We start from the raw sequence: 23,541 nt of genomic DNA, 5'->3' as shown, positions 1-23,541 counted from the left end.
TATTCCATGAGAGGTTTGGTGTTGCCTCGGAGCTGAGCTCCAGGTGGACAGCGGGAAAGCAACTGGGAATGAGGCTTGTCCCAAACAACCCTGCTCCTGGAAGGGCTGAGACTAGAATTCAGGTCTCTTGAGTCTGCCCCACTGATTCCTGGCATTTAGGGAGACGGTTCCTAAATCCCTTCTCATGGATTGATAACAGGAACAGTAATATTTATCAAAGACTGCTATCTGCCTGGTACTGGGCTAATCAACAAATACTGATTAGCTCTTTGATTTCCCTTCATAGCTTTAATTTAGCCAGAAAGGACCCTAAGCAGAGAAATGGTCATACAGCTGTCGGGAGCAAAGCCAGGCCTCGAACCCAAGGTGCCTGGCTTCAGAACGGGCACCTGAACCCACATCTGCGTCTCCCACCCTCTGGCCATTCCTGAGCCCCTGGCTGATTTTGCCCTGTCCTTGATTCACAGGGGAGTTTTCAACTTACTCTTTTGAGATATAAATCAACTCAGGTAGCCATAAAAATAGCTACAATAGAAACTTGCAAAGAGACATCAGCAAGCGTTAGTGAGAGGGGTTAAGGACCTGCTAGTACCAAACGGAGAGTTAACTTCATGAGAAAGATTCGATAGTGGATGAAACCTTCAGGGTTATTATTGTTGCACCCCTAGAACCCCCAAGGTTCTCTCCTGGCTCCCCTAAGCTCAGTTCACGTCCACTGTGGCACACAGTCCCACACTTCAGGGAACACTGCACCCCTCCACTCCCTTCTAGGGGCACCAGTGTAAATGCTTCATGGGAAAAGGATTCGATGCTCTGACAGGTAGGTGAATGCTGCCTAGTGTGTCTTGCTTTTAGAGGTTCACAGTCCCTGTTAGTGTATGAAAGGCTCTGAGAAGTCCTGTAGTAAGGAATTATGATTGGCTTTGTTTAACCCAGCATTCTCACCATTTATTTGTTTATGAAGCACTTTACATAAATCTTTTCAAGGGCCGGGTGTGGTGGCTCACATCTGTAATCCCAGCACTTTGGGAGGCTGAGGTAGGTGGATCACTTGAGGCCAGGTGTTTGAGACCAGCCTGGGTAACAGAGTGAGATCCCTTCTCTACGAAAATAAAAATTAAAAAATTAGTTGAGCATGGAGGTGCACACCTGTAGTCTTAGCTGCTACTTGGGAGGCTGAGGTGGGAGGATCACTTGAGTCCAGGAATCGGAGGCTGCAATGAGCTAGGATTGTACCACTATACTCCAACCTGGATGACAGAGCGAGACCCTCTCTCTCAAAAAAAGGGATATTAATAAATAAAAATAAAAAATCTTCCCAAATAAGATTAATTAAATAAATACCAATCTGTAGGCTGAAGCCTCTCACATTTCAAAGCACCTAATCCCATGAGTTTATTGTACCCTCTCAGCACCACTGGAGGCAGAAAGATAGAGTGGCCCTGGGTCCCCACTGGACAGATGAGGAAACAGGCTCGGAGAGGAGATGCTGACAGCCAGGACGTCTGAACCCCTACCCAGTGCTCTGTACCCCAATGCTTAGAATTTCAAGGTCATCTTGTATGTCTGTCTTGCTAGAGCCATCTACGGGGAAGACCTGCCTGCCCAAGGCCTTGCTGAACCTGAGCAACGGCCGCAACGACACCATCCCCGTGCTGCTGGACATCGCGGAGCGCACCGGCAACATGCGGGAGTTCATTAACTCGCCCTTCCGTGACATCTACTATCGAGGTGGGGCCCCGGGCTGGGCAGGGGTACCACGGGGGCTGATGGAGACACTGTCCTTTGCTTGTCTGACTCCTGAGAGCTTTGATCATCTGGGCCTAAGTGCCAGCACGTACCCAGGACCTGACGAATGGATGGATGGATGGATGGATCGATGGATGGATGGATGGAGGGATGAAGGAACAGTAACTACCCCTTCCAACTTTGTTTCGAGTTTCAGAATAGAAGATTCCACTGGGTGTGGTGGCTCTTACCTGTAATCTCAGCACTTTGGGAGGCTAAGGGGGGCAGATCGCTTGAGCCCAGGAGTTCAAGACCAGCATGGGCAACATGGTGAAATCCTGTCTCGACGAAAGATACAAAAAAAAAAAAAAAGGCCGGGTGCGGTGGCTCACACCTGTAATCCCAGCACTTTGGGAGGCTGAGATGGGCAGATCACTTGAGGTCAGGAGTTCAAGACCAGCCTGGCCAATATGGTGAAACCCTGTCTCTACTAAAAATGCAAAAATTAGCCAGGCGTGGTGGTGCGCACCTATAATCTCAGCTACTTGGGAGGCTGAGGCAGGAGAATCGCTTGAACCTGGGAGGTGGAGGTTGCAGTGAGCCAAGATCGCGCCATTGCACTCCAGCCTGGGCAACAAGAGCAAGACTCATCTCAGAAAAAAAAAAAAAAAAAAAAAAGATACAAAAAAAGCCAGGTTTGTTGGTGCACACCTGTAGTCCCAGCTACTTGGGAGGCTGGGGTGGGAGGATCACTTGAGCTCAGAGGGTCAAGGCTGCAGTGAGCTATGATTGTGCCACTGCACTCCAGCCTGGGTGACAGAGTGAGATCCTGTCTCAAAAAAAAAAAAAAGATTCCAAGATTCTGAGATGCAGCGAGTCTAGTGATCATGAACTCTGGATCTGGCCCTAAGATGCTGCGGTGGCAGATACTGTAAGGCTCTATGATAATGAGTCCTGAGCTCACAAGCTCTAAGAGGCAAAGGCAGCAGGGGGCCAAGATCCGGGCCAATCCCGGGTTTGTAAATCAGATTCTGTAAATCAGAGTTGACCTTCAGATGCCTGGATATTAAGATTCAAAATCCGTGAATATTATATCTTGAATCCAAAATTCTGGGAGGCCAAAGTACTGTTGTTTCCTCTAGGATTTTTCTTTTTTTTGAGACAGGGTCTTGCTCTGTCACCCAAGCTGGAGTGCAGTGGTGTGATCATGGCTCACTGCAGCCTTGACTTCCTGGGCTCAAGTGATTCTCCCACCTCAGCCTCCCAAGTAGCTGGGACCACCGGCATGGAGCAACATGCCAGGCTAGTTTTTAAAATTTCTGTAGAGACAGGGGCTCACTATGTTGTTGTATTAGTCCATTCTCATGCTGCTATAAAGAACTGCCCAAGACTGGATGATTTATAAAGGAAAGAGGATTAATTGACTCACAGTTCCGCAGGGCTGGGGAGGCCTCAGGAAACTTACAATCATGGTGGAAAGGGAAGCAGACATGTCCTTCTTCACGTGGTGGTAGGAAGAAGAAGTGCCACAAGCAAAAGGGGGAAAAGCCCGTTATAGAATCATCAGATCTCTTGAGGACCCACTATCATGAAAACAGCATGAGGGTAACTGCCCCCATGATTAAATTACCTTTCACAGGGTCCCTCCCATGATACATGGGGATTGTGGGAACTACAATTCAAGATGAGATTTAGGTGTGGACACAGAGCCAAACCATATCAGTTGCCCAGGCTGGTACTGAACTGCTAGGCTTCGGCAATCCTCCTGCCTCAGCCTCCCAAGTAGCTGGGACCACAGGTGTTAAGTCACCAGGCCCAGCTAATTTTTAACATTTCTATAGAGATGGGGTCTCACTGTGTTGCCCGGGCTTGCCTCAAACTCCTGGGCTCAGGTGATCTCCCTCCTCGGTCTCCCAAAGCACTGGGATTACAGGCGTGAGCCACAGTGCCTGGCCTCCTCTAGGATTTTTAAAGCATCTTATGAATCTAAAAAGTTCTCACATTCAGGATTCCACAAACTAGCTATCCTTTGGGCTTGAGATTCTGTTTCTGTGTTGGACCCCAGGGAATATCCAAGGACCTATTTGCTGCCCTTGGGTGTCGCTGGGCAGGACTCTTCCTGCATCCCCCACCCCAATTTCTACATCCTGCACCCCACCCCCACCCCCAGCAAGCCTGGCTAGGTCTCTGCCCCGCCAGGACCCTGGATGACCGTCCCCTGCCCCCAGGTCAGACAGCCCTGCACATCGCCATTGAGCGTCGCTGCAAACACTACGTGGAACTTCTCGTGGCCCAGGGAGCTGACGTCCACGCCCAGGCCCGTGGGCGCTTCTTCCAGCCCAAGGATGAGGGGGGCTACTTCTACTTTGGTAAGGAGGGGCCTGGTGGGGGCTGGCAGCACGCTGGAGAAGCATGGCGGGAGATAGCATGATACTGGTTGGTGTCTGCAGCCCTGACCATCCCCCAGACATCCAGGGCCACTCTGGCCATGGGCGCAGGCAGCACTCTGGAGCATAGGCTGCACGTCAGTCTTGGTCACGGGGCCCTTGCCTCTGAGGTGTAAGTGCCATGGGGGAACTTGGCACCATGGACCTGGATTCAGATCCTCACTCCAGCCAGGCACGGTGTCTCACACCTGTCATCCCAGCACTTTGGGAGGTCAAGGCAGGAGGATCGCTTGAGGGCAGGGGTTTGAGACCAGCCTAGGCAACATAGCAAGACCCTGTCTCTTTTAAAAATTTAAAAAATGGCTGGGCACGGTGGCTCATGCCTGTAATCCCAGCACTTTGGGAGGATGAGGCAGGTGGATCACCTGAGGTCAAGAGTTCAAGACCAGCCTGGCCAACAAGATGGTGAAACCCCATCTCTACAAAAATAACAAAAATTAGCCGGGCATGATGGCGGGTGCCTGTAATCCCAGCTACTTGGGAGGCTGAGGCAGGAGAATTGCTTGAACCTGGGGGACAGAGGTTGCAATGAGCCGAGATTTCCCCGTTGCACTCCAGCCTGGGTGACAGAGTGAGACTCCGTCTCAAAAAAATAAAAATAAATAAATAAATAAATAAATAAATAAATAAATAAATAAATAAATTAGGTGGCATGGTGGCATGTGCTTGTAGTCCCAGCTGCTTGGGAGGCCGAGGCTGGAGGATCACTTGAACCTAGGATTTCGAGGCTGCAGTAAGCCGTGATTGCACCACTGCACTCCAGCCTGGAAAATAGAGCAAGACCCTGTCTTTAAAAAGCAAAAATAAAACAACAAAAAAAAGCCAAATCCTCACTCTGCACTTTCCAGGCATGTGACCTCACTTCCCTGAGCCTCACCTTCCCCAGCTGTGCAGTGGGGATCATGAGAGGCCCTTGGGCTGTGATGTCAGCGCCCAGCTCTGTATTGTCTGTGTCCTTTAATCTGGTTTATGCTGGGACCAACAGCCCCATCACCAGGCCCAAAGCCCACCACTGCCGTTGTCATCATTGGACTCATGAAATATTTTGAATTTTACCCCTGCTTAAAGGCATTCATTATGTGCAGCTCAGGGACAAAGTCACACAAAGAATTCCATCATCAGCTGGGCGCGGTGGCTCACGCCTGTAATCCCAGCACTTTGGGAGGCCGAGGTGGGCAGATCACTTGAGGTCAGGAGTTTGAGACCAGCCTGGCCAACATGGCGAAATCCTATCTCTACTAAAAATACAAAAATTAGCCAGGTGTGGTGGTATGCGCCTGTAATCCCAGCTACTCGGCTGAGGCACAAGAATCGCTTGCACCCGGGAGGTGGAGGTTGCAATGAGCCGAGATTGTGCCACTGCTCTCCAGCCTAGGTGACAGAGTGAGACTTTGTCTCAAAAAAAAAAAGAATTCCATCATTGGATGTGTCCAGTCCCTCACAGCCTCCAAATCGCGTGGCTGTGCCCTTAACTAGCCACACCCCATCTCCCTGGCATCACCCAGAGAAACGTGCAGTTCATATTCACTGCTGGTGCTGTCTCCGTCATTATCCTCAGAGTGCCACGGTGTCCGTCCCCCGGGTGTCCGCAGGCAGAGTCCCACCCTGGGCTCCCTTCACTGACCTCCCACCCTCCACCCTGGCCTGTAGGGGAGCTGCCCCTGTCGCTGGCTGCCTGCACCAACCAGCCCCACATTGTCAACTACCTGACGGAGAACCCCCACAAGAAGGCGGACATGCGGCGCCAGGACTCGCGAGGCAACACGGTGCTGCACGCGCTGGTGGCCATCGCCGACAACACCCGTGAGAACACCAAGTTCGTTACCAAGATGTACGACCTGCTGCTGCTCAAATGTGCCCGCCTCTTCCCCGACAGCAACCTGGAGGCCGTGCTCAACAATGACGGCCTCTCGCCCCTCATGATGGCTGCCAAGATGGGCAAGATTGGGGTGAGTGTGCGGCTGGGGGCACAGCTGATCCACCCACTCGTACCCCTCTACACATACACACGAGGGTGTGCTGCTGGTATTCATTATTAATATGTGCATGCACCTCCCAACATGCCAACCCCAGTGTGCAGATGTCCCAGCTCAAGAACCTGCTATGGCTCCCTAGTGTCCAGCCAAGCTCCTTAGCTTCATCCCCGAGCCTCTCGCCTCATGTCACCCTACTAGATGTTCACCACTCCACCCCCACCAGCCAGGATGAGCCATTGATAGGAAACTGAGTCCTAGGGCCCTAGCACAGCAGTGCTCCCAGCCTCAAACCTGTTGAATGGCCCTGCCCCAGTTCCTTCCCTTTTCTGGGCCTCTACCCACCAGATGCCAGGAGCACCTCCCCTTACACTTGTGACCACCAAAAATATCTCCAGAACATTGCTGAATTGTCCTCTGGGGGGCACCATCGCTGTGATTGGGAACCAAGTCTGGAGCACCCTAGAGGCAGGAGCACCTGTCCAAGCCCTGGCGCTACCACTTCCCAGTGTGTGACCTCAGACATCTCATTTCCCTTTTCTGTGCCTCAGTTTCCTTGTCTGTAAAATGGGGATATAAGAGTGTCCTCTGGTGTGGTGTTGTGACAAATGCGGTGATCCACATAAGGCTCTTAGGAAGGAGCTTGGGAGAGGCAGCAAGTGCTCACTTACACGTCTGTAATACCAGCTAGTTGGGAGGCTAAGGTGAGAGGATTGTTTAAGTCCAGCCTGGATTATTTGAGATCTCAAATAAATAAAAACCAAAATAAAAAAATAAATAAAAATGTAGCAAAAATTACTAAAATTGCAATTATACCATGGCCCTGAGGCAGTAGAAAGGCTCCGGTTTAAATCCTGGCTTCGGCCAGGCTCAGTGGCTCATGTCTGTAATCCTAGCACTTTGGGAGGCTGAGGTGGGAGGAGCACTTGAGCCCAAGAGGTTGAGGCTGCAATGAGCTGTGATAGTGCCATTGCACTCCAGCCTGGGCAACAGAGCCAGACCCTGTCTCAAAAAAACCCCTAAATCCTGGCTGTGCACAGTGGCTCACGCCTGTAATCCCAGCACTTTGGGAGGCCGAGGTGGGCGGATCACCTGAGGTCAGGAGTTCAAGACCAGCCTGGCCAACATGGTGAAACCCCGTCTCTACTAAAAATAACGAAAATATTAGCTGGGTGTGGTAGCAGGCACCTGTAATCCCAGCTACTCAGGAGGCTGAGGCAGGAGAATTGCTTGAACCTGGGAGGAGAAGGTTGCAGTGAGCTGAGATCGCGCCACTGAACTCCAGCCTGGGTGACAAAGAGAGACTCTGTCTCAAAACAAAAACAAACCCCAAAATCCTAACATTGCCTGACCTTGGGCAATTCCCACCCCTCTCCGTGCCTCCGCTTCCCTGTGTGTAAGCCAGAGAAGGAGGAGTGGTAACAGGAAGGACCGCATATGATCGTCAGTATTATAATTCACATATCATTAAGATGGATTCATTGCTATTTTAATGGCATGAAGAAGATATTCATTACAATTAAGATGTTGAAGGCTCACCCAGGTTCTGTCTGGCTCCAGCTGACTGGTTAAGTGGCTTCTGGAACACCCTTCATTTTTCCCAGTCTCCACTCTTTATCTATAAACCAAGATAATAAGAGTAAGAATTAAACAAGATGAGGAAAGGGTCCTCCAGCAGCCGGTGCTCAGCTGTTTTCTGGGGAGGCGTCATGTGCTGAGCTGGGCCCAGCCCTGGGGATCTTTCCAGTGTGAGCCCCCTGACCCTCCGGCCCCCTGTGCAGATCTTTCAGCACATCATCCGGCGGGAGGTGACGGATGAGGACACACGGCACCTGTCCCGCAAGTTCAAGGACTGGGCCTATGGGCCAGTGTATTCCTCGCTTTATGACCTCTCCTCCCTGGACACGTGTGGGGAAGAGGCCTCCGTGCTGGAGATCCTGGTGTACAACAGCAAGATTGAGGTGGGCTCCAGGAGGGGGCATGGGGTGCGAGGAAGGAGGGGCAGGGCTGGGAGCAGGGACGGGGCCCTGGGGCTGGGCTGGGGGAGACAGCCCCAGCCTCTAGGACCCAATGTGGTGGATCTGTTGGCTGAATGCAAGAGAAGGTGCCAACTAAGTGCCCAGAACAGTGTCTGCCATGTGAGGAAATGAGCAAGACTTGTGGGAAGATGGACTTTTGGGGCAGGTAGGACTGGGTTGGGATCCTGGCTCTGTAATTTACATGCTGTGTGTCTCAGGACAAGTGGCTCCACCTCTCTGGGTCTCAGCTTCCTCGTTTGTAACCTGGGGATAAGGATCATGGATATCCCATGGGGTTGTTGGGAGGACCAAAGAGGTTAATTTTAGAATGGCCTGGCACAGAGTAAACATTATGTCAGCTGTTACCATTCATGGTTGTTACATGAACTTTTGAAAGCTCTTTTTTTTTGGCCAGGCATGGTGGCTTATGCCTGTAATTCTAGCATTTTGGGGAGCCAAGGTGGGCGGATTGCTTGAAGCCAGGAGTTTGAGACTAGCCTGGGCAATATGGCAAAACCCCGTCTCTACAAAAATAAAAATAAAAATTAGCCAGGCGTGGTGGTGTGAGCCTGTAGTCCCAGCTACTTGGGAGGCTGAGGTGGGAGGATCACCTGAGCCTGGGGAGGTTGAGGCTTCAGTGAGCCGAGATCATGCCACTGTACTCCAGTCTGGGTGACAGAGTGAGACCCTGTCTCAAAACAAACAAACAAACAAACAAAAAACAAGCTTTTTTTTCCCCTACTTAGCAGTATTTTGTGAACATCATTCTGTACTTTTAAATATTCTTTGGTAATATTGTCGCTGCATGTAAATGTACCATATTCAAATGAACCGTTCTCTTATTGCTGGTCGCTTGGGTTTGTTTCTGCCTTTGTCAGGAATAACACTACAAAAGCATCTCTGTGGCTGCATTATTGCACAAATCATGATTATAGAGAAACTCAAGTTAATAAAGGGCTAGGAAGCTATACAAATGGAGCAGAAAATGCTGGGGACTGGGTGTAGGTGGTCTCCCTTCTAGCCCTGCCCTGTGGCTTACTGGTCTGTGAGCTTGGCTTTCTTGCAAGACCTCATTTCCCTCATTTTTTGAATTAGTGACCATCTTGATTTAAATTAGTGGTGGCAGGAGGTTTAGCATCTCAGGTGCAAACTGATTGATTAGTAGCGTCTACCCAGTGAACTGTATGAATACAATTGTGCAGGGCTCAATTATTGATGTCTGCCCTGGGTTCAGAATTGGAGAACTGTGGTGAGTCAATCATTTATCATCTTTGGGCAAAATTTCTCAATCTTTCTCTCTAAATCAGAATTTCTGAGAGTGGAGGCCAGGATTTATACTTGCAGCAAGCTACACAGATGATTTTGCCGCCAGCAGCTTGGTACTATCCACAGATTGGAGTTTGGGAACCATGAGAATAAATGTCTTTTTTTCTTTTTTGAGACGGAGTCTTGCTCTTGTCGCCCAGGCTGGAGTGCAGTGGCACGATCTAGGCTCACTGCAATCTCCGCCTCCCAGGTTCAAGTGATTCTCCTGCCTCAGCCTCAGGAGTAGCTGGGATTACAGGTGTGCACCACCATGCCTGGCTAATTGTTGTGTTTTTAGTAGAGATGGGGTTTCACCACGTTGGCCAGGCTGATCTTGAATTCCTCACCTCAGGTGATCTGCCTGTCTTGGCCTCCCAAAGTGCTGGGATTACAGGCGTGAGCCACCATGCCTGGCCTGAAAATAAATGTCTTTTAAGGACTTTCCAGTTCCGAGTTCTGTGATGCTAGAATAGGATGGAAAGGTACATTGAGGCAGAATTGGGCAGAATCTCAAATGGTGAGCGCAGGAGCTTGGGGCTGATTTTCAGTATCTGTCCAGTTCCCCATGAATCCTTGAATGCAGCTGAGGAATGGATGGAAAGAGAAAGCGCTGTCGGGGTGGAGGGTGGGGGGAAGGCACACCTGAGGCAGCCTGCCTGGACTGGCCCCCCATCTCGGGAAGGCAGCCCCCGACCACCCTGCCTCTCATAGAACCGCCACGAGATGCTGGCTGTGGAGCCCATCAATGAACTGCTGCGGGACAAGTGGCGCAAGTTCGGGGCCGTCTCCTTCTACATCAACGTGGTCTCCTACTTGTGCGCCATGGTCATCTTCACCCTCACCGCCTACTACCAGCCGCTGGAGGGCACAGTGAGTGCCCGGGGACCCGGCAGGGGCTGGGGCAGGCACTGGGCTGAGCCACGAAGGACTGGGGCCCAACCTCATCCTTCTGGGTCCCCTGTAGGATGGAACTGGAGAAGGTTTAGGAACAGGTTGGGGAGGCACCCTCCAGCATCCACAGGTGGCCCTGAGCTGGGAGGAGGGAGACTCAGGAGGAAGAAAGTGAAGGAGGAGGCTCCATGGGATGCAGATGTTTTGGGTCCGGGGGAACATCTGCATTGGGGGCCAGATGTTGGAGGGGCTGGGTGACGACCTGTGTGCCCTTGCTGCTCCCCAGCCGCCGTACCCTTACCGCACCACGGTGGACTACCTGCGGCTGGCTGGCGAGGTCATTACGCTCTTCACTGGGGTCTTGTTCTTCTTCACCAACGTAAGTGCCTGGCCCCCGTGCCCCCCACCCTGCCTGCCCTCCTCTTCTTTTCCTGCACCTCTTTTCTCTCCCTCTTTTTCTCTTCTCTCTCCTCCAAATGGTCCTTCTCCTTTCCTTCCTCCTTTTATTTTCTCATTTCTCTTCTACCTCCTCCAATCCCACGTTCTCCATCTCTGCTTTTTTCTCCTTTTCTAACAGGAAAGCGTCCTTTGTCTTTTCTGTGTACCAGCCTCTGCCTCCCTCTCTTCTATTTTTTTTTTTTTTTTTGTAATTTTTGACTTTTTAATAATAACCATTCTGACTGGTGTGAGAACAGACAAAAAAGGAAAAGGTGCCCAGCCCATTTTATGAGGCTAGTGAAATCTTGATACCAAAACCAGATAAACTTGTTAGAAAGATGAAAAATTATACACCAATATCATTCTTCATAAAAAGTCTTAAAAAGTCCTAATTAAAATATTACTGAATTGAACTCAGCAAATCTACAAAAAAAATACAGTGTGACCAAACGAGCTTGATTCCAGGAATTAAAGGATAGTCTAACATTAGAAAATTTATTACAAGTCACTACTTAAGCTAATTAAAGAGAAAGCAATGCATACTAACCTCAATAGATACAGAAAAAATAAATAAAATTCAACACTTCTGTATTGTAAAAAGGTGTAAACAAATCAAGAATCGAGGGAAGTATTTAATCTGACAAAGGATATATATGAAATACCTACAATTAACATTATAATTAACGTAGAAACTTAAAAAGCATTCTTATTAGAGTCATGAGACCAGATATCTACTCTTAAAACTAGTATCTAACATTGTTTCCATGACCGTCTCCTCTCTCCTCCTCTCCTCTCCTCCTGGCCCCACCCCTTTCACGTGCCCCCTTCTGTCTTCCAGATCAAAGACTTGTTCATGAAGAAATGCCCTGGAGTGAACTCTCTCTTCGTCGATGGCTCCTTCCAGCTGCTCTAGTGAGTAGAGGCCCCTGGGCCGGCAGCTGCTGGGTGAGGAAGGTGGGTTTGGGCTGCTAGGTCATCCAGATTCAGGAGAGAGGTGATTCTATTAGAAATGAATGCGCCTAACCTAGGCAGCTCTAACCCAAAGTCAGGACAAAGCCACAAACAATAGGGTCTTCTGGTTAAAGAAAAATTCTGACTGCTAGGGAGTTATCATATACACCATGGATAGAAATAATTTTAACCTCTTATGCTGGTGAATGATTGCTGATGTCTGCCTGAAGTGCCATGTTAAGAATTTTGCACCTGTGTCTGTGTTTAGTGGGAAAGAGTTGGTATTGATTAATGATGTCTGCCTGGGACAGAGAATGAGAGAGTTACTGAGTGTGTGTTTCCTCTTCCACATTTCCCGTAGAGTTGGAGAATGACGAAATTCACTTAGCCACAAAATCTCCACTGAACACCATAAATCTTTCTTTAGCAATTCCAAGAGGCATCACTTCAGGATCTTGTGGGACCTCAGGATTAATTGCCAGCTAACTGAATGTTCTTGTTAACAGAATGCTGGGGAACCCTGCTAATCCACTTTGTTTCTTTTCTGGGGGTCTAGAAGGCATTGGGAAGTCCTGATACCCTGGAGGGCTTGGAGGCATGTCTCCCCCCTCCAGAGCCTCATTGTCCCCTCTCCCCTCTGGCTTCTCTTGTGTTCTGCACTGCAGCTTCATCTACTCTGTCCTGGTGATCGTCTCAGCAGCCCTCTACCTGGCAGGGATTGAGGCCTACCTGGCTGTGATGGTCTTTGCCCTGGTCCTGGGCTGGATGAATGCCCTTTACTTCACCCGTGGGCTGAAGCTGACGGGGACCTATAGCATCATGATCCAGAAGGTACGGGCTGGGAGGACCCTCTGGACTCGTGTGTTCCTGGAGGGAGTCACACGCACCACATGCACACTTATGTGCCTGCAGACCTGAGGATGCCGGGTACCATGGGGGCAGGAGGCATGGTCTGGACATTGGGGTGGGACCAGGGTGGAGATGGAGGAATGGGGAAAGTGAGAAACCATGTGTCTCCTCTTTGCCTCCATAATCCCGCTGGGGTCTTTAGATTCTCTTCAAGGACCTTTTCCGATTCCTGCTCGTCTACTTGCTCTTCATGATCGGCTACGCTTCAGGTGAGCTCCGGGTGCTCAGGTGGGCCTGGCAGGGGTGGTGCAAGGACGGGAACAGTAGCCATGATGTATAGGGGACAATAGCAGCCTTGCTGAGTTCTTTATTTTATTTTTTTTTTTTGAGATGGAGTTTTGCTCCTGTTGCCCAGGCTGGAGTGCAATGGCGCAGTCTCAGCTCACTGCAACCTCCACCTCCCAGGTTCAAGTAATTATCCTGCCTCAGCCTCCCATGTAGTTGGGATTACAGGCTCCTGCCACCACGCCCTGCTATTTTTTAATTTTTTTTTTTTTTGTATTTTTAGTAGAGATGGGGTTTCACCATGTTGGCCAGGCTGGTCTCAAACTCCTGACCTCAGGTGATCCACCCTCCTTGGCCTCCCAAAATGGTGGGATTACAGGTGTGAGCCAACGCGCCCAGCCACTGAGTTCTTATTTGTGTGCCAGGCACCAAACTAAGTACATTTCCATCCTTGCCTCCCAACAAGCCTGTAAGCTAAGTGCCTTTATAATCCCCTCTTATAGAAAAGGAAACTGAGGCTTAAGAGGGTTAAATAACTAGCACAAGTTCAAAAGCCAGTGAATGGTGGCCAGGCACAGTGGCTCACACCTGTAATCCCAGCACTTTGGGAGGCTGAAGCACTTTGGGAGGCTGAAGGTCAGGAGTTTGAGACCAGCCTGGCCAACGTGGCAAAACCCCGTCTCTACCAAAAAATACAAAAATTAGACAGGCATGGTGGCACGCAATTATAGACCTAGTTACTCGGGAGGCTGAGGCACAAGAATCACTTGAACCCAGGAGGTGGAGGTTGCAGTAAGCCGAGATGGCACCACTGCACTCCAGCCTGGGCAGCACAGCGAGACTCTGTCTCAAAAAAAAAAAAAAAAAAGCGATTGAATGGCAAAACTGGAGTATCAGCTATTGCTACAAAGGAAGCCACCTAAAGTGGGGCTTAAAATAGCACCCACTTATTATTATTATTATTACTTTTTGTGGCAAGGTCTCACTCTGTCACCGAGGCTGGAGGGCAGTGGTGCTCTTGGCTCACTGCAACCTCTGCCTCCCAGGTTCAAGCGATTCTCTTGCCTCAGCCTCTCGAATAGCTGGGATTACAGGCGTGTGCCACCACGCATGGCTAAGTTTTATATTTTTGGTAGAGACGGGGTTTCACTATTTTGGCCAGGCTGGTCTCAAACTCCTGACCTCAAGTGATCCACCCACCTTGGCCTCCCAAAGTGCTGGGATTACAGGCGTGAGCCACTGTACTAGGCCCACTTATTATTGCTTATGAGTCAATGGGTCAGCTGGGTGGCTGTGCTGCCCTGGGCCAGGTTTGACTGATCCCTACAGGCTCTTGTGCCTGTGGTCAGCTGGCAGGCTGGCTGCTGGCTGACTGGTCTAGCTAGTATGGACTTGGTTAGAGGGGTTTTGCTATCTATCTTCCGCGTGGTCACTCATCCCTGGCCAGCTAGCTTGGGCTTGTCCAAATGGTGGCCTTAGGGTTCCAAGAACATGAGCAGAAATGTTCAAGGACACCTCCTGGCATGGCATCACTGCTGCCTTACTCTGTTGGCCAAAGCAAGTCACAAGGCCAGCCTCGATTCAAGGGATGGGGAAATAGACGCCACTTCTTTTTTTCCATTTTTTTTTTTTTTGGTGGAGGCAGGGTCTTGCTATGTTGCCCAGGCTGGTCTTGAACTCCTGGGCTCAAGCAGTCCTCCTGCCTCAGCCTCCCAAAGTGCAGGATTACAGGCAGGAGCCACTGCACCTGGCATAGACTCCACTTCTTAGTGGGAGAAGCTGTAAAGCCACATTGAAGGGGCATGGATACATGGAAGGATAAAATTTAATAATTAAGCTACCAGCCCAGGTATTTTCTTAAAGCCCAACATCAGCTCCCTTTGATATACCTTCTCCGTGATGTCACGATGCCACTAAGAAGCATTCTGGGACCTCAGTGGCACGGGTCATGGGAGAAGGACCAGGGACCAGGGCTGGAGAAACTGACCAAGTCCTTGGGCTGATCCCCGAGGGGTGGGTAATCTGACATCAATGCCCAGCATCCAAAGGGGAGTGGCCAACTCAGGTTAGACCTGGACACATTCACATCTGAGCAGGTTCATCTGGGGACGAGCCTGGCACAGGAATCTGATGAGGGTGATATTTTAACCCATGATAGTGGCCAAGTCTCTATGTAGATTATTGGTGGGAAGTGGAATTGTAGTTTTCACTGGGGAGATGGGGACAGGGTACAGCTTTCCCTTCCCAGGGGTCACACTGGAAAAACTAGACAGTGTCAAGGGTTCAACAATAGTTTGGGATTCAGGTCAGGGATCTAGCCCTACTGCAGTCCTAGTTATTGAAACTGGGTAGAAACAAGGGTTAGAGTAGCAGCTTAGCAGTCAGCTTGGTTGCAGGGCTTCTCCTTATAGGATGCACTAGATCTCAGTTCTGAGGCTGACATGACATAAACAGGACACACACGCTTCTGTTCCCACACTTTGGTGTCCATAGCAGACATCACTAATGGATCACAGAACAGTTTTTCTGGTGAGTCCAGACAAGGTCTCAGAATTCATCTCAACACAGTGTTTCACCAGGTACTATACAACTGAAGAACATTAGCATATAAGTTGAAATCTGCATACTCTAATCCCTGGTTGCAGGCAATATGACATTCTCTGCCCCACTGACTGATAGGACTGAGCCTTCTTCATGCTCCCCTCCCTGGCTGGTTATGGACAGGTTGTTGCTGCCAAACTGTGTTGAGAAGGAATCTGAAGCTCCACCTGGGCTTAGTAGGAAAGGAGAACCATGATGAGTTTGAGATGTCTAGAGCAGGAGAGGCCCCTTAGAGAACATGGCTTCGGGGACAGTCAGGACTGATGCCTGGTTTCAGCCCCCACTTTTCTTCTCTGGGTTGGGGTGGAGTGGGAAACTGTCAGAGAGAGAGTCTACCCCTGCAAATAGGGGCATTCCAGAGCCCCCAAGACCTCTAAGAATGGTAGGCTGCATTAGGATTTCCCAACACTATTGACATTTGAGACCAGATCATTCTTCGTGGCAGGGACCATCCTGTGCATTGTAGGGTGTCAGGCAGCACCCCTGGCCTCCACCCACCTGATGCCAGTAGCACCCCCACCCCCAGTCTTAACAACCAAATACGTCTTTAGACATTGTCAAATGTCCCCTGGTGGGAAAAACTGAGACCCTCCCTGGACTAGATCCTGAAAACCTCTTCCTTCCCGGTAGCAGGGAACCACCAGGGGTAAGGAGGGGTGAACTGTCCCAGGCTGGAAACAGGGCAGGTCAAAACTCCCACTTATCAGTAGTGGGATTGAGCCTGTGAGTAGCCACTGCACTCCAGCCTGGGCAACATAGCAAGACTCCATCTCAGAAAGAGAGAGAGAGAGAGAGAGAGAGACAACCTCTTCCTTGTCAGCAAGAGTTTATGGAAAGGCTTCAAAGGTTTTGGGGTCAGGAGGACCTGGGTTTGGTGTGGCTTGGCTGACGTGCAGGTGACATGGGTTAGCGTGTAGGCCAGTGTGCTCCCCTCACTAGGCCTCAGCTTTCCCCTCCAGCAAATGAGAATGACACCCTCCACCTCTGTGTGGGTGTCCTCACACTCAGTGAGTGCCACCCCCATCCTCCCACAGCCCTGGTCTCCCTCCTGAACCCGTGTGCCAACATGAAGGTGTGCAATGAGGACCAGACCAACTGCACAGTGCCCACTTACCCCTCGTGCCGTGACAGCGAGACCTTCAGCACCTTCCTCCTGGACCTGTTTAAGCTGACCATCGGCATGGGCGACCTGGAGATGCTGAGCAGCACCAAGTACCCCGTGGTCTTCATCATCCTGCTGGTGACCTACATCATCCTCACCTTTGTGCTGCTCCTCAACATGCTCATTGCCCTCATGGGTGAGACAGTGGGCCAGGTCTCCAAGGAGAGCAAGCACATCTGGAAGCTGCAGGTGAGGCCCCAGGGGCCCCAGCCCCACTCCACCGGCCACCCTCGTCCTTCCAAGGACACTCACCTGACTGGCTTCCTCCCCTTCCACTCTGAGCAAGCCGTGTCTTCTCATTCTGCCTCCACTTTTCTGTCTGTAAAATGGGCATCAGAGGCTGCTGCTGACTTCCCGGAGCTGCCTAGTGAATTTTGAGGTGGCTTCTTGCCTGGCCGCCAGCAGTGGGCTCAGATTCTCCTTGTGGTCCAGCTCACAGGACACAGTCGGCTCCACCTAGCATGACTGAGTGACTTCTGTCGGCTCAGAAAGCTCTCAGTGGGCATCAGCATTTCAGCAGGGGTCCCACGCTGAGCCCAGGGGCAGTTTTTGTGCTCTAGCACTCCAGCACAGGGATGTCAGCATTCTCACTGGGGTTTTTTACTAGCAACCGTGAGCGTGCTTCCTAGAGGAGAAACCAATGGGGACAGGAGCCGCCTTGGCGCCGGGAAGCTGCAGAAAGTTTGTACTTACCAAAAGCTTTCTATGCAATCCTGGGAAGAACAGGCCCTGGGATCACAGCCCTCCCAGGCCAGGTGCAGCCTACAAACCTGGTGTCCTAATAAACAGTGCTGCCCCGCGGCCCAGGAACACAGCACCCATGTTTACCTTGACTGTGCATTTCAGGAAAATGGAGCAGTGAGAAAAAAGGGCCCAAGGTTGTCCTCCCAGAACTGGGTCTGAGGGAAATAGCTCTGGCCTGCTCTTAACCTTTATCTGTATTGCTTACTTCATTGGGCCTCAGTTTCCCCACTGGGCGTTACTCACAGGATGCAAACTGAGCGTCCTGTGGTCTGGAGTGCAATGGTGCGATCTTGGCACACTGCAACCTCTGCCTCCCAGGCTCAAGTGATTCTCCGGCCTCAGCCTCCCAAGTAGCTGGGGCTAAGGTGTGCACCACCTCACCCGGCTAATTTTTATATTTTTTGTAAAGATGGGATTTCACCATGTTGCTCAGGCTGGTCTTGAACTTCTGAGTTCAAGCGATCCACCTGCCTCGGCCTCCCAAAGTGCTGAGATTGCAGGTGTGAGCCACTCCACCCAGCCTCAGACCATTATATTAAAAAAACAAAACAAACTGCAAAATTTAAAAATTAAGAGATTCCCTATGAAAATCCAGATTTCTGGCTTTTCTTGAAAAGTTAGAAGCCCCAGGCAGTGCAAGGTCCGGATTCCTGCCTGGCAGCCCTCAGGTGGGGTGAGTGGCAGCTGCCCTTTACATGTGGGCATTTGCTCCCTGTTCGCCCCAGTCTCCACCCCTCCCTCACTGAGTGGCAACTGCTGTGTAAGTGTGATAGGACTTGGGCTGCAGCCTTTCTGCACCTGATTCTGTTTCACCCATTTGTTTTCCTGCCTGCCACCTGTGGATATTTGAGTTTATAAACCCTGTGTCTAGAGGGGAGCAGGAGTCTAAATGCCTAGTTCTGGGCCCACCCCAGCCCGTTGTCTCATTTCTGCCACCAGAGCGGCAGGTGCGGGCTGTGAGGCTCACCGATGTCCCTCCTGACCCTCCCTCCCCGCAGTGGGCCACCACCATCCTGGACATTGAGCGCTCCTTCCCCGTGTTCTTGAGGAAGGCCTTCCGCTCCGGGGAGATGGTCACTGTGGGCAAGAGCTCAGACGGCACTCCCGACCGCAGGTGGTGCTTCAGGTGAGGCTGGGGCAGTGGGGCCGGGCAGGCAGGGCGGAACCGTCCCCACTGGCTCGGGGCCCCTGCTGCTCCAGCGTCGTCTACCCATTGCAATTTCTGGAGCCACTGAGGCCCCAAGAGGCCCGAGCAGAGTTCATTTCCACCAGGCGATCTTAGGCAAGTTGGCCCACCTCTCTCAGCCTGTTTCTTCATCTGTGGAATGAGACAATGATCTCACGGGCTCCTAGGCTGGCAGTGTGGATTAGACAGGTCAGCACGTGAGAAGTGCTCAGCCAGTGCCCAACGTGCATTGGGACACCACAGGCTCCCCTGTTCTTGCTCAGGGGGAAGCAGAGACTTGGATGGTGGGTTCATTTCAGAGCATCACCCTGTATCTACCAAACAGTGGGGTGAGCTCTAGTGCCTTGGGTGAAATGGGAAGCTGAGGAATGTGCAGTTTCCAGGGCTGGAGACCTCACCCAGCCCATCTGCAGAATGACTCCATGTTCCAGAGGCACAGGGAGTGCCAGCTTCTTAGGGGAACCGCTTCATGAATCTTTTCTTTCCAGTTGATTCATTCTTTGTAAAGTGGTTGTCAGCATAGAGCATAAGCAGAATGTTTGGAGTCAGACAAAGTCAGTTTCTTCATCTGTGAAATGGGAACAATAATAGCACCCACCTCCTAGGCCAGCCGATCAGTTCAATTCCATTTTTTATTTGTTTGTTTTTAGAGGCAGGGTTGCTCAGGCTGGAGTGCAGTGGTGTGATCATAGCTGACTGCAGCCTCCAACTCCTGGTCTCAAGCGATCCTCCTACCTCAGCCTCCTCATGCCACTATGTCCGACCAATTTTTAATTTTTTTGTAGAGATGGGGTTCTTGCTATGTTGTCCAGGCTGGTCTCAAACTCCTGGTCTCAAGTGATCCTCCCACCTCAGCCTCCCAAAATGCTGGGATTATAGGCGTGAGCCACCACACCCAGCCTCTGTTCAGTTTGAATCCAAAGCTCAAATCTTGGCTGGGTGTGGTGGCTCATGCTTGTAATCCCAGCACTTTGGGAGGCCAAGGTAGGCAGATCGCCTGAGGTCAGGAGTTTGAGACCACCCTGGGCAACATGGTGAAACCCCGTCTCCACTAAAAATACAAAAATTAGTCGGGAGTGGTGGCACGCACCTGTAATCCCAGCTACTCGGGAGGCTGAGGCAGGAGAATCGCTTGAACCTGGTAGGTGGAGGTTGCAGTGAGCCAAGATTGCGCTATTGCACTCCAGTCTGGGGGACAGAGCAAGACTCTGCCTTAAAACAAACAAACAAAAATGAATAGATAGGATAAAAAATTAAAGATAATATGTAAAAAAAAAAAAGATAATATATTAAAAAATGAGTAGATAAACAAAATGTGGGCTGTGTGTACAGTGAAATATTATCTGGGCCAGGCGTGGTGACTGTAATACCAACACTTTGGGAAGCGAGGCAAGAGGATTGCTTGAGCCCAGGAGTTCAAGACCAACGTAGTGAAACCCCATCTCTACAAAACATTTTTTAAAAATTAGCCAGGCATGGTGGCATATCCTTCTAATCCCAACTACACGGGGGGCTGAAGTGGGAGGATCACTTGAGCCTGGGAGCTCAAGGTTGCAGTGAGCTGTGATCGTGCCACTGCACCTAGCCTGGGCAATGGAGTGAGACCCTGTCTCAAAAGAAGGATTAAAAAAAAAATTTCTACTTGGGGGAATGGAAGAATTTTGGAAATAGACAGCAGTGATGGTCACACAATGTGGATGTGCTTAATGCCACTGAATTGTATACTCAAAAATGATTAAGATGGCAAATTTTTTTGTGTGTGTACACACACACACACACACACACACACACACACACACACAAGTCTTTTTTTTTTTTTTTTTTTTTTTTTTGAGATAGAGTCTTGCTCTGTCCCCCAGGTTGGAGTGCAGTGGCGTGATCTCGGCTCACTGCAACCGCCTCCCAGGTTCAAGTGATTTTCCTGCCTCAGCCTCCCGGGTCGCTGGGACTACAGGCGCCCGCCACCATGCCCCGCTAATTTTTTTTTTTTTTTTTTTGTATTTTCAGTAGAGGTGGGGTTTCACCATGTTGGCCAGGCTGGTCTCGAACTCCTGACCTCAAATGACCCACCCACCTCGGCCTCCCAAAGTGCTGGGATTGCAGGCATGAGCCACCACGCCCAGCCTTGTTATGTATATGTTACCATAATAAAAAAATAGGAGGATGTGCTGGGGATGGTGGCATGGGGAGCATCTCTGAGGGGCTCCCCATGACCCTCTGCTTGGGCCCCGCCAGGGTGGATGAGGTGAACTGGTCTCACTGGAACCAGAACTTGGGCATCATCAACGAGGACCCGGGCAAGAATGAGACCTACCAGTATTATGGCTTCTCGCATACCATGGGCCGCCTCCGCAGGGGTGAGTGGAGGGGCGGGTGCGGAGGGGAGCCCCAGTCCATTCTCATCACGAATTTGCTTTGAGAAGTCCTGCTTCTTTCTGGGACTCAGTGTCCGTGTCTACAGAATGAGAGAGTGTGCCCCTGAGTGTCCTCTGCTGCTTGTGATTGCCTGGGGCACCTCACCTACATGGCTTCATCTTGGCCCTCCCTACTGTTGGCGTGAGCCGGCCTTGGGAGGGAGGACGAGCTCCTCAGCCATCCCTGTGTGGAGAAAACCTTCCTGTTTGTCCAGTAAGCCATGAGCATGCGAGACGCAGCTGGAGAGGACACGGGCACTCAGGGCATTCGGCTCCAGGCTTGAATCCTGGTTCCTCCATTCTTTCCTGGGGAGGCACCTTGACCTCTCTTGAGCCCCAGTTTCCACCTCTGTAAAATGAGCATAGTCACACCCCCCCTTCAGAGCACTGTGGAGTGCCCAGTACACAGTAGGCACTCAATATATGCATGCTGTCTCTCCACCAACCCCCACCCCTCCCTCTGATGTGCTCGTGGTGCAGATCGCTGGTCCTCGGTGGTACCCCGTGTGGTGGAACTGAACAAGAACTCGAACCCGGACGAGGTGGTGGTGCCTCTGGACAGCATGGGGAACCCCCGCTGCGATGGCCACCAGCAGGGTTACCCCCCCAAGTGGAGGACTGATGACGCCCTGCTCTAGGGACTGCAGCCCAGCTCCAGCCTCTCTGCCCGCCCATTTCTAGTCCAGCCGCATTTCAGCAGTTCCTTCTGGGGTGTTCCCCCCACACTCTGCTTTGGCCTCAGAGGCGAGGGCCCAGTGGAGGTGCCAGGGAGGCCCCAGGACCCTCTAGTCCCCAGGCTCTGCCTCCCCACCCTGGGATGGGGGCTCCCGGCCACCTGTCTTACTCCTATGGAGTCACATAAGCCAACGCCAGAGCCCCTCCAACGACAGGGCTCAGGCCCCAGCTCCTGCCTCTCCATTATTTATTTGCTCTGCTCTCAGGAAGCGACGTGACCCCTGCCCCAGCTGGAACCTGGCAGAGGCCTCAGGACCCCGTTCAAGTGCACTGCCCGGCCAAGCCCCAGCCTCAGCCTGTGCCTGAGCTGCATGCGCCACCATTTTTGGCAGCATGGCAGCTTTGCAAGGGGCTGGGGCCCTTGGCGTGGGGCCATGCCTTCTGTGTGTTCTGTAGTGTCTGGGATTTGCCGGTGCTCAATAAATGTTTATTCATTGACGGTGGAGATGGCAGGACGATGGCGGGGGTGGGAGGGATGGTAACAGGCATGAGACTACAGTGAGGGAGATGGGAGAGCTAGGAAATGCCTGGGGGGAGCCAGGGGCAGGGGTGAGAGTGAGGGCAGAAGTACTGACCGGGAGGCATTTAGAGTGTTGGTGGTTGGGGGCTGGACTGGGTGGTTGTGATGGTGGTGGTGGTGGCCTGAGAGGTGGCTGAGGTTGGCGTGGCTGTGGGGAAGGTGGGGTGGAGGGAGGGGAGAAGAGTGATGCTGGTGGGGGTAATAATGCTGGCCAGGGAGAGTCATGCTGGCAGGGCGAGAGTGATGCTGGTAGGGATGACAGTAGTGCTGGCTGGGGGATAATGATCCCTGTGCAAACAGTACATTTGGGCAGGAGAGAGTAATGCTGGCCGGGGGTTGACGATGCAGGTGTGGGGACTCTGGTGCTCATCAGGGGACAGTCGTGCTGGGAGTGCTGCTGGGAGGGCTGTCCTGCTAGGGCGGAGGACGGTTGCCAGGCAGCACGGAGCAGGCGCGGCAATGGGGGAACCTGGAGTGTCAGCAGGGTGCTGGGTGTGCACGCGGGTCGCTGTGGTGAGGACCGTGCTGGCAGGGGCGATTGGCAGTGCTTGTGGAGCTGGGTCGGGTGGGGGTCTTGGTGCTGCTGGCTGAGTGAGATGGTGCCTCCTTGAGGACTGCCTGCCTGTGTCTGTCCACAGGGCCACATGCCACCTGGAGCTGTGAGCCATGAGCCGGAGGTGAGGCTGACCTTCTTCTCTTCTGTATTAGTCTGTTCTCACACTGCTGATGAAGACATACCCAAGACCGGGTAATTTATAAAGAAAAAGAGGTTTGATGGATTCATAGTTCCATGTGGCTGGGGAGGCCTCACAATCATGGCGGAAGGTGAAAGGCACGTCGTACATGGCAGCAGGCAAGAGAGAAGAGAGCTTGTGCAGGGAAACTCCCCTTTATAAAACCACCAGATCTTGTAACACTATCCCGAGAACAGCACAGGAAAGACCTACCCCCATGATTCAATTACCTCCCACCTGGTCCCTCCCACGACACGTGGGAATTGTGGGAGCTACAATTCAAGAGGAGATTTGGGTGGGGACACAGCCAAACTATATCACCTTACCAGGGCAGCCATTCGCCTGGGGTCATACCCAACACCAATCAAGCTCCGAGGCAGCTCCAGACCTCCTGGCATGAGGAGGGACCCCCACAAACACCCACCCTGCTGCCCCCACCCCAGAGCCAAGGAAGCCACAGCCAGCTAGTTTCCCATGGCCTCCCAGCTCCGGGTCCAGCTTCCAGCTGGGATCTCGTGTCCTTCTGAAGCTTCAGTCGAGAAGAGCTTGGGTCTTGGAGG

The 23,541-nt window shown here is 51.6% G+C and overlaps 1 protein-coding gene across 3 annotated transcripts in view; it reads left to right on the top strand.

Moving 5' to 3' along the window:
* TRPV4 (transient receptor potential cation channel subfamily V member 4) overlaps positions 1–22,172 on the top strand; it is a 51,033-nt gene extending 28,861 nt beyond the window's left edge. For 2 of the 3 annotated variants that reach the window (XM_054444942.2, XM_063646717.1), the window contains exons 4-16: positions 1,579–1,731; positions 3,957–4,097; positions 5,826–6,124; positions 7,930–8,109; positions 10,183–10,341; positions 10,649–10,741; positions 11,639–11,712; positions 12,417–12,582; positions 12,803–12,869; positions 16,521–16,837; positions 18,391–18,518; positions 20,814–20,935; positions 21,473–22,172. In XM_054444942.2, the coding sequence (XP_054300917.1) occupies positions 1,579–1,731; positions 3,957–4,097; positions 5,826–6,124; positions 7,930–8,109; positions 10,183–10,341; positions 10,649–10,741; positions 11,639–11,712; positions 12,417–12,582; positions 12,803–12,869; positions 16,521–16,837; positions 18,391–18,518; positions 20,814–20,935; positions 21,473–21,630 (2,057 nt within the window). In that variant the 3' untranslated portion in view covers positions 21,631–22,172. The remainder of the gene's footprint in view (positions 1–1,578; positions 1,732–3,956; positions 4,098–5,825; positions 6,125–7,929; positions 8,110–10,182; positions 10,342–10,648; positions 10,742–11,638; positions 11,713–12,416; positions 12,583–12,802; positions 12,870–16,520; positions 16,838–18,390; positions 18,519–20,813; positions 20,936–21,472) is intronic. The other variant, XM_054444943.2, reaches the window with a different exon arrangement.
* The last annotated feature ends 1,369 nt before the right edge of the window (positions 22,173–23,541 follow it).

This window comes from Pongo pygmaeus, chromosome 10 (assembly GCF_028885625.2).
Source record: "Pongo pygmaeus isolate AG05252 chromosome 10, NHGRI_mPonPyg2-v2.0_pri, whole genome shotgun sequence".
NCBI classification, from domain to species: Eukaryota; Metazoa; Chordata; class Mammalia; order Primates; family Hominidae; genus Pongo; species Pongo pygmaeus.
This window is presented reverse-complemented; position numbering and strand designations above follow the sequence as displayed.